We start from the raw sequence: 10,708 nt of genomic DNA, 5'->3' as shown, positions 1-10,708 counted from the left end.
TCTCTACCAGGGGTGCCAATGAATGGAAGTGGGGCAGAAACTGCTGTATGATAAATGTTTGGTTATTTACATATTCTGTGTTGACCAATGTCAGTGTGTTGATTTTGCTGAATAGAAACAGTGTACATACTTTTGGGAATTTCTATATTCAAAGGGCTTATGTAGTATTTTCAGGGTGTGGGACAATGAGGTTTGAAGATATGGAGGATTGCGAAGTTCAGGCAAACACAAGTTGTGGTTCCCTTGAGTAAGACATGTCACCTGACTGATGTGTTCGGCAAAACTCCAGCAGTCAACAGCTGACAGAGCTACTAACAGATCAAAAGACTGTCTTAACTTTAGGAAGTTGCCATAGCCATTAAGATAATTGATCTTACATTATCACAATGTTTGATTAGTGTATCAGTTTGCAGAAAATGGATTCCTGTTGTTTTTTGCTGGCTACAGTCAGTTGTGCTGACTTTCTGATTGTGGGAGGATGTTTAACTCCAGATTAAATCAATAGTGTGTTTGCTCACTCAATCTAGTTTGTTGGAACCAAAAAGAATAAAATAAGGGTGAAGATTGTTCTCTTTTGTGATTGGATGTGATTGTGCTGGGTTAGTTTCTGGGGTTTTGGGAGATGTCAGTGCAACATCACTGTAGAGAGTGCGGTTGTTAGAGTATATTGCCTGCCTTGAAGTCAAACCTCTTAATTGTTTTCCGGAATGCAGCATTACCATTCAGCCATATGATATGAAATACATAATAAATATCTGAAACCATAGAGTTACTGAACCTCTCAAGTCTTGTTAACTTAATTATATTTCAACATGATTTAATTTTGCTCATGCTAGCTTTCGACATACGCTGTATTAATTGTACACAGTGGTGAATGTTTTAAGTTCTTCTTAACATGTCTCTCTGCGGAGTTGTGTAGTTGATGTGGTTGAAAGATGAGTCATAGGTCCGCAGCATTGCCTTGGATTATATAAAGAGCCATTGTGGGTTTTACAGAATAGAGTTGAAATTTGAGTACCCCCCTTTCTTTCCCCAAGATCTTGGAAACAAAGTCTTGGCCATGAAAATAAATCGATTATCTCAAAGTGTGTGTTTTAGGTGACAGTGATCAGTCTTATCCAAACACTTTGAAATGGTTTGATAGGTTCCATTAACCATCTGTCTAAATTAAAATAGGTGTTAGCTGTGGGAGCGCATGCGAGTCAAGGTGCATATCAAATGACTTCTGCTTGGTCTAGTGTTTCCAGGAACTGTTCACTTGCGGCACCCTTTTCCAAGAATGTAGGGCAACTGTTCAAATTACATACCCAGCGAAACTCACATGATCATCTTAAGTTATTATTTGTGCAAGGGGCACGCACATCCAAGAAGTTAAAGTAGGGGCTGGACTCACATGAGTAAAAAGTCCGCACACTGACCGATCCCAAGCCCCGCCCCCTTTTACTATGTCACAATGAGGACTTCGGAGGACCTCGGTCAACCTCGGTCAATTTTGAATTTTCTAGTGTCCATTCTGTATGACAATACGCCGGCTATGCGAATGCTATAATGCTTCTTTTGCGAGTAGCCTAAGTAACTAAATAACTAAAGAGCTCAAAAAGGTTCAAAGATAAGCCTGGGATACTTGTAGAAGTGACATCCGATATCCTGACCTTGTGAAACGTTAACACACATAGGCCTAACTTTGCATAACTTTGGATAAGCTGCTACTTTTCAGTAAAGAAATCTGAGTGTGTCCGAAAATGTTCCCTTTATTTGTGTTCATAACTACACACAAAAACATAACTAAATCTGGTTTCCACTGTTGAAACGTCAACATAAGCCTACGCAAAACATTATACCTACCTTGCTGGAACTGAACTTGCATTCATACGATTGGAAGACGCGAAAAAGGCTACCCCACGTATCGCCTACACACAACAAGAATACTTTCAGCTTTGCTACCTTGCCATGTTTAACTTGGGATAGAAGACTGTTCACAGAAATAAGCTAATGATCATTTTTTGAACAAACGCAATAATAGCCTACTGCGATGCATTATTGATGGCTGAACGAGAGATAGCCAATGTCTTCTACAGATCGATGTGCAGATTCAAAACTATGCTATGCAGTCTCAAAATCTCCAATATTAGCCTAGACCTAGGCTACTACATTGCCCACATTTAAATTAATTATAGCATAAGCGGGCACTGATGAAGTGTAGTGCAATTGGACTTGGTCCCGTAATAGATTTTGTTATGGACACGTCAACACCATATGTTCGCACAGACCTGTTTATTGAATCAGAGCCACATCTGCAGCAAATATGGTAAACTACCTGCTCGGGATAACGTGCTAATTGTTTATCCAGTTAACATGCATCCCATTAAGATCCACGACACCGGATTTGTTTGTCCTCAATTTGTGGTGTTCCACCTCGTTGATGACAGCGGACATTGTGAATGTGTCCTGCATACTGAAGGCCTTTCTGACCTCTGTTTTTTGAATATATCAATATTACTTGACGCCCAGAAATCCAGCATACACTGTTGCACTCGGCTTAATGGGGGTGCTGCGTCCCCATGTTGAACACGCGTTGTCGCACACTTTCTTGCAAACTTGTCCGACTTAGCAACAGTAACTATGGGACTGACTATGGGAGGAGGGGCTTGGGATCGGTCAAATTGATAGGATGGTTTAATCACAACCATGGTAACAAGAAACAATGCCTCTGTGATGTAAAATATTAACACAAATCAGTAGGCCTAAATTTCAAAATATGGCCAAAATTGTTTGACATTTCCATTGTGTATCTGCAAAATATATTTGTTTGATGATGGTAAACACACCCCTTGTGAGGTGCTCACGGAGTAGATAAAGACATCAAATAAGAAGTGTGGCACACTCAGAACTTCAATATGCAATTATTTATTAGACCAACGTTTCGGCTTGGCCTTCATCAGGGTCATTTGATCTGCAAAAGATAAACGGATGGAAACGGATTTTGTTGGACATAGTGAATACTAAGTGGAACTTAATATGTGTATTTTTGAAGTTTTAAATTAGGTTTGAGTCATGGTTGATTAGCGAAATGTGATTCTGTCCTCTTTCAGTAGCCTATCCTATCCTTTGAAAAGCTCCTGGTTATGAGAGTCAACTGATTATTTACAACATCACAAGATGCTACAATCCTATCACAAAGCTCTCAATTGGTGTCAATAAATTCTTGCCACTCATCAGTTGTAATCAGGATGCAATTGACCCTTTCAACAACAAAAACAAAAACAATGCTTGAACGTTCTATTTGGGCCCCAATCTACTTCCTCTGCATTAAGATAACATATGGAATGTTAAAAAGGAAGTCTTGTGGGGCCAACTATGATGCTGATAATGGAACTCTCTTGAAAGGGTCTATATAAAAGGGCACGTGACATGAATACAGCTACAGGAAACCTATATCCAGATAACCTTTCTAATTGACCAGAAGTTCCATAAACTGCTTACCTATCTAAACCGTTCACTCAGTGGGTCTACCATCTGTGAAATGTTCCACGCTGACAACTACGTTCCACAGAGCAAGTAACACTGCGCCGGGATTAGTGTGTGCTTCACCTCACTGTGTGCTTCACTAATTCACGGATTGGGATAAATGCAGAGACCATTGGATTGCATCAGACCAATTTCCCTCACGGGATCAAACGAGTATACTTATACTTATGTCTTCACCGAATGGCGATTCTGATATAGGATGGGTGCTTTACAGGTTCAAGTAAGCCATTAAAAATAGTTATTGCAAATTCAGTTCAGGAGACCAGGGACGTGATGATCGAATAGACGGTGGCTCAGCGTGCCGCTATACACTATGCGTTCTTGCAACCGTTATTCTCATAGAATATCTTAGGACATAAGTAGAAATTCACTGAGCAGCTTTGCACCTGGAATCATGACTGATGAAGACATGTCCTGACATCCACCAGTGAAAACCTACTTCCCGCAGGTTGAAAGGTGAAAAAAGAATATAATTGTTTTTAATTGAAATTAATTGTTTGGTTAACTCATTTGTAGGACAACAAGGCTTGTTCAGGGATGTCCAGAAGTGTAGGCTATGCTGTGGGAGACTCCCGGAAGTTCCGGGAGAGGTGGGATGTTTGGCATGTTGCCCCTTTCCAAGCAATTCCATGTTCATGTCGATTGCAACAGGTTACGCAGCCGGCCCTCTCCAAATGCGCAGTGCTCCGTGTTGACGCGTCTCTTTCTAAGGATTTTGCTCCTATAGATCTTGGTGCCATGGTAGAACACGGCGGACTGGATATTATGTGCCTAAATAAGTACTGTAACAGCTCATCCTCGTCTTCCACGTCAGACGGAGATAAGAACTTGTTAAAAAAGTTGAGAGTCCATCTCACCGAAAATTATCCCCAGAAAAACGCAGAGGTTCTGAGTGCCCAGTACGGCACACAGTTGCTGCTGATTGGGGTGGCGTTAATGCTTGCTCTCGCTAACAGTGGACCATCCGTTCGCCAGGAGCACCTGCTGTCCTTCCTCACCACCCTCATGATTTTGCAGCTTTTATGGATGCTCTGGTACATTGTGCGCAAGGACAGGCAGAGGAGTCTGGTATCAGAGAAAGACGTGCATGCTGGAACCAGCTGGATAAGAGGTAACTTGGATGCATTTCACACCTTGGTCCTTTTATATTAGCCTAGTACTTTTGAACAACAGAACGTTTGTGTCGACTTTACTGACTTTAGCTAAGATGCGGGAATAATTGGAAAATGGAGATTTAAACGTGCACAATGTCTATTTTCTACGACGGAGTATTAGGGCCACACATGAAGAAAAAAATATTTTTGCCATAGCGAGATTAAACTCGACATGTTTGACTTTAAAGTCGACATGTCGACATTAAACTCGACATTTCGAGAATAAAGTTGAAATGTCATGTCGACTTTAATCTCGACGTCTCGACTTTAAAGTCGCCATGTCGACATTAAACTCGACATTTCGAGAATAAAGTTGAAATATCATATCTACTTTAATCTCGCCGACATTAAACTCGAAATACAGTTTAAACATAGCCTACAGTTTAATCTATGTAGCCTACACTAACACACAATATGTGACATGAATAATAGGCCTAAATAGGTGTTATTTCAGATAGATTGCTAGATTGCCGATATTCAGATAGATTGCGTCTGTTAACTAGGCTACTCATTGTCGTCATCGTGAAGCGCTGTATCTCGCGGCTATGGAAATACCATGCACTATGCCATTTATATGTTTCCAATGATATAATGTTTCTATAGTACAAAATGTTATTTCACTCTGTTTTACGTGGGTAAAACCACCGCACATCCAAATAACTGCCCTTCATGACCCACAGTCACTCTCCATAGGTTAATGGCAAAACTCATTTTTCTAAAACTGCTTTCCCATGTCTCACCTGCAATAAATCTAGGAGGCTATAAACACAGATAGATATGTATAAGTATATATACTCGTTTCGTTTGATCCCGTGAGGGAGTATGTGTGCATTTACTTAGAATAGCCTACATGGGGTTACCTGTCGGGAGGACTCGTCCCTCCATAGACATTCAGCAATAGGCTGTTTTGCATCCATTACCAACAAACATGCAATGTGAAAGTCTGGGATTGGGGAGAGCACATAGTATGCCTAGTCTAGTGCAAGCATGAAGTTGAACCTTTAGATGAAAAACACTCTTTAACATTAGACCTACAATAAATAAATAAACCGCTAATGACGTTTACTTTTGACCATCGCATTTATCGCCTGTAAGTCCGTGATAAAAGGACCTAACAGGAAAGTATTTGGCTGAGCAACGGAGGTTAATATGTTCTATGTTTTGTCCACATGATGTAAGCCTATGTCTAATTGCACTCCAATTTCATTCGTCCTCCCTTTCAATCGTCCCGAGCGGTCGTTCTCTCTCCAAACAAACTTTATTCTCAAAATGTTGAGTTTAATGTCGACACGTCGAGATTAGTCGACATGATATTTCAACTTTATTCTCGAAATGTCGAGTTTAATCTGTCATGGCAAACATATTTTTTTCTTCATGTGTGGCCCTAATACTCCGTCGTAATTGTCACTCATTTTATTTTTTTTAACAGGAATATTTGCCAATTCTCTTTTTGTTAGAGAGGACTAATATCGCACAGTTTCTTTCTTTGTGTGTGTGTGTGTGTGTGTGTGTAAGTGTGTGTTTTGATTGTAGATATTCAACGGTTAAAGGAAAAATATAAAGCTTCTATGTCTAACACTTATATGACTTAGTTGTGGTCATTACTTAGGGGGACTGTCACTACTGGCTTTGCTATCGCTGATTATGGATGCTTTCCGCATTGGTTACTTCGTGGGATATCAATCGTGCATATCCGCTGTGATCGTCGTATATCCCATCATCCACGCGGTCCACACAATATCTCAGGTGAGGTGGTTGAGTGCATAACGCTGTATTGGTAAGATAAAAGCCCATGTCTGTCTGTCATTTCATATCAAAGCAGCTCAAGTGTCTCTCAGATCCTTGAGAGGGGTGGTCCCGCTCCCGCATAATGCGTCTTTGTTTGCCAGCCAACATAAGGAGTTTGAACTACATAATCCTGTCATTGTAGCCCTAAATCTCTTCTTTAAACCTGGCAAGAGTTGTCGTTTGTTTGGTGTAAACCTATTTTGCATTCAATTATTGATTTAACATGTAGACAGTAAAGTGAAGAGTAATCTCTGGTCAGGAACGTGACATGCTCCTTTTGTTATCTGTCTATGTCCAACCAGGTGTATTTTCTGTGGTTTCACATCAAAGATGTCATCAACAGATACACAACATTTGAAAGGTACTACAGCAAGCACATATACCACTTTTACTAGCCATTTAACTCATTCATTATTGATGAGTTCACTTATTTATTCATTCTTCAAACTGGAACAAAGAAAATACAAATCACAGTAACCAACCAATCAACCACCTTTCCTTTCATCTACCTCATCTCTGTATTCAAAGTGGGTCTGTTTGAGAAAATCACTGGCTTTGTTTACTGACAGATTCGGCGTGATTCACGCAGTCTTCACAAACCTCTTGTTGTGGTGCAACGGAGTCATGTCAGAGTCGGAGCACTTCATGAACAATCACAACAGAAGGCTCTCATCCCTCGGCTTGATCAACCACTCCATAGGTAAACGTGTGTGTGTGCGAGAGAGAAAGTGTGTGTGTGTGTGTGTGTGTGTGTGTGTGTGTATGTGTGTGTGTGTGTGATAGAGAGAGTGTGTTTGTGTGTGTGTGTGTGTGTGTGTGTGTGAGAAAGAAAGAGAGACAGAGAGAGAGTGTGTGATTGTGTGTGTGTGTATGTGAGGGAGAGAGAGAGAGTGTGTGTGTGTGTGTGTTGGAAGGTTGCGTTTGAGTGGCAGATTACAGCACATGGAAGTGGACAAAAGCTCACTTTGAGGGCTTGCTCCCCACGATGAAAGCGAGGTGTGTGTGTGTGGGGGGGGGGGGGGGGGAGCTGGGGCTAGGGGTCGGGGTCGGGTGGACGGAGTAGGTAATCCAACAGGTCCTGTTTGTGTCCGACGCCTCTCTCTTGGGTTTCAGGCGACACACACGGTCGCCCGTCTCTCTCCTCCCCACTCGACCTCAGACGACTTCGCTCCGCGCCCCGCCACTCCCATGGGTGCTGCAATTACAGTAACTGATACACCCCGAGCCCAGCGGTCCCCTCATATCCGGACGGCGGTGGTGGGCCTGACTGGCTTGACCGCTGTTCTTTTCTTCCTCCTCCCTTTCTCCCTCCCTCTTTCTCTCTTTCCTTCCCTCCGTCTTAATTAAAAGGAGGGGTATTGGTAGGCAGAGGAGGTGGAAGGTCTAAGACAAAGGAAGGGGCTGAGGAGGGTTAGGAGGTGAAGGGCTTGGATGTGCCTCTAGGTGGCAGTCTTCTATGACAGAAGGTTGTTATTGGCAGATGTACTTTTTTTCTTTTACTGGGTCTGTTCAGTTGAAATATGGATTTGTTCTTGTATTAAATTATTACAGTCTTATTTCAGTGAGCAATGGTTTTCTGCTTTCATTAGCGAGGCACTCTACAAGGTCAAGTTACTTAAAACCTTCTTCAAAGCAAGATCGAATGTGCCTCGGATAGACTGGACTTAACTATGTTTTTCTGTATGCGTATCATTTTTATTTATTTATTTATTTCGAGGATAACCCCTTGAGATGCGACATCTCATTTTCGAGGGGGTCCTAATGACAATACAGTAAAAGAAAAAGTGATGCTTGCAGAATTGCTTTTATTTTTATTTGTTTAAGTCTGCCACTGCTTTTAAGGTTTTTCCATGCATATTCATCGAAGAAATCATAGAATGATGTATAGTTTGGTTCTGAGCGTCTGTTCAAATGAATTTGATGCACATAAATTAACTTTACGACCATGATGATTTCAATAAAATAAGGAAGTACACATCCTTACAGAGAGAATCACCAGCATTGATTTTTGGTTTCTGCATTGATTTTACACTGATTGATTTTTGGTTTCTGCATTGATTGTACACTGATTGTACACATATTATGGAGACACCGTCTGCCCATGTTTCTCTGCCCGGTTTGTTAACACATGTAATACCTGTCTTTGCAGCGGAGTTTCAGCCTGAATGCAACTGCACCACTAGTGCTTGCACCATGTTCTCCAGTAGCGTGGTCTACCTGTACCCATTCAACATCGAGTACCACATCTTCGTTTCGGCCATGCTCTTCGTCATGTGGAAGAACATCGGCCGCACCATCGACCACCACGCCAACCGCAAGAAGCCCACCACCCGGACCACCGGCCTCCTCCTGGGCCCCATCTTCGGGCTGGTGGCCTTGGCCGGCACCATTGGCATCCTGGTGGTCTACATCATCCACGTGGAGAAGTCGCTGACCATGCGCGAGTCCGCCATCGTCATGTTCTACTGCTACGGCATCGCCATGCTGGCGTTCATGTGTGTGGCCGGCGCCACCGGCCTGCTCATCTACCGGGCCGAGGGCCTGCCCATGGACATAGCCAAGAACCCGTCGCGGCAGCTCGACGCCGAGGTGCTGCTGGGCTCGTCTTTGGGCTCGTGGCTCATGTCGTGGTGCGGCATCGTGGCGGTGGCGGCGGCAGCGTCCGGCAGCAGTCCGAGACAACGCTGGTGCAGCCTGGTCTACTCGCTGCTGGCCGTGCTGGAGAAGTACGTGCAGAACCTCTTCATCGTCGAGTCGCTGTACCGCAAGAGGTGCGAGGACGGCGAGGAGCACGTCGAGGCCGGCGCCAACGGTGGGGGCGGCACCAACACCGGCGGCGGAGTTGCGCCCGAGATCTTCTCTGTGGCCGCCTCCATGGGTCCGTTATACGACGGCATCATCAACCGGGCCTACGACAACCAGGACCGGTGCTGCGGGGCGCTAGAGAGCGAGCCGGTGGAGAACGGCCAGGCGTACGGCTGCGGCCGGAAACCCTCGGAGGTGCCGCTGCCCGACGGCCCGCGGCTGAAGGACAAGCCCAGCAAGAAGAGGCAAATCCTCAAGAACATCGCTGTCTTCCTCTTCATGTGCAACGTCTCAGTAAGCACAAGCCCCTCAACACACTCACACAGAGAGAGACAGTCAGCAAGTCTGCCATTACCATGTTGGAATATATAGTGCCTTTGCCACCTTTCATTAAATATGCTATAGTCCACTATAGTTATACTTCCTAGTACTATTACACGTTTTAATAATTAGTTACCATCAAATGTTGTTCTGAGAGTTTTTAAAAAAGGTATTTATTTCAATATTTGAAATGTATTTATTTCAACCTTATGTATGTATTTTAACGTGTTCCATGAGTGTGATGTGTGCTTTTTGCCCTCCAGCTTTGGATCCTCCCTGCATTCGGGTGTCGTCCTCAGTACGACAGCGGACTGGAACAGGAGACCTTTGGCTTTGCCTTATGGACCACAGTGCTCAACTTTGCCATCCCCTTGAACCTCTTCTACAGAATGCACTGTGTGGCCTCCCTCTTCGAAGTGTTCAGGAAAGTATGAGGCAATATATGAGGAGATGGGTTATCTAGTCTTCAGTGGAGCGCTGTAAAAGAGGGAGAAGGAGATGATCTGCACACTGTATATGGGCTCCAAGAAATACTTTATTTACTCTAAAGCTCTGTAAAAGAGGCTCATGGTATCAAGTTCTCATGTAAGAAATCAGGATGAGTTGTGAGAAATCAGCATACATGGTGCTCAGCATCATAAAATTCTATTGAATTGTATTTTAAAGCAGTGTACTGTTTTGGTAAACTGCATATAGAAATCATTCATCTTTTTAAAGAGATTAATTCATTGGGAGCTTTGATTGCTTTAGAGGGCTGGTATCTTGGAAACTTTTCAGAGAATGTAGAACCTTTGTTGTCAGTTAGTCACACAGTTTTCTGCTCATTCTAGTGAAGTCAACAGGTGTATGGGTCATTACTTGAACTTCGTAGTTTCCTGAAGTTGGCAAACAACTTCTTTCCATTGAAATCATTTTACTGACTAAACAAACATTTTAAAATTGTACATAAGATAGAACACATTGAGTACGGCAGAATGATTAGAAGTTGTTATTCTTCTTATTGTGCTACTGTAAATGTAATAACATGGATCTCATGTGTATGCTCTTTGTCTGGCTACACCGGGTGCATTGAAATGTTCTGTTCACGGGGAAGGGAAAAAAATAATTTAAGA

The 10,708-nt window shown here is 42.9% G+C and overlaps 1 protein-coding gene across 1 annotated transcript; it reads left to right on the top strand.

Annotated features, from left to right (window-relative positions):
• Positions 1–4,266: 4,266 nt before the first annotated feature.
• On the top strand, positions 4,267–10,054 carry otop1 (otopetrin 1). Its single transcript, XM_076292837.1, has 6 exons — positions 4,267–4,639; positions 6,292–6,428; positions 6,773–6,831; positions 7,040–7,170; positions 8,620–9,569; positions 9,860–10,054. The coding sequence occupies exons 1-6, from the start codon at positions 4,267–4,269 to the stop codon at positions 10,028–10,030; spliced, it is 1,821 nt and encodes a 606-aa protein (XP_076148952.1). The 3' UTR covers positions 10,031–10,054.
• The last annotated feature ends 654 nt before the right edge of the window (positions 10,055–10,708 follow it).

The sequence above is a fragment of the Alosa pseudoharengus genome, unplaced genomic scaffold, assembly GCF_046254945.1.
Source record: "Alosa pseudoharengus isolate Yale_2024_CS ecotype anadromous, Long Island Sound unplaced genomic scaffold, YU_APseudo_1.1 YU_APseudo_1.1_scf_19, whole genome shotgun sequence".
Classification (NCBI taxonomy): Eukaryota; Metazoa; Chordata; class Actinopteri; order Clupeiformes; family Clupeidae; genus Alosa; species Alosa pseudoharengus.
Note: the sequence above shows the minus strand (reverse complement) of the source record. Positions and strands in the feature narration are given on the sequence as shown.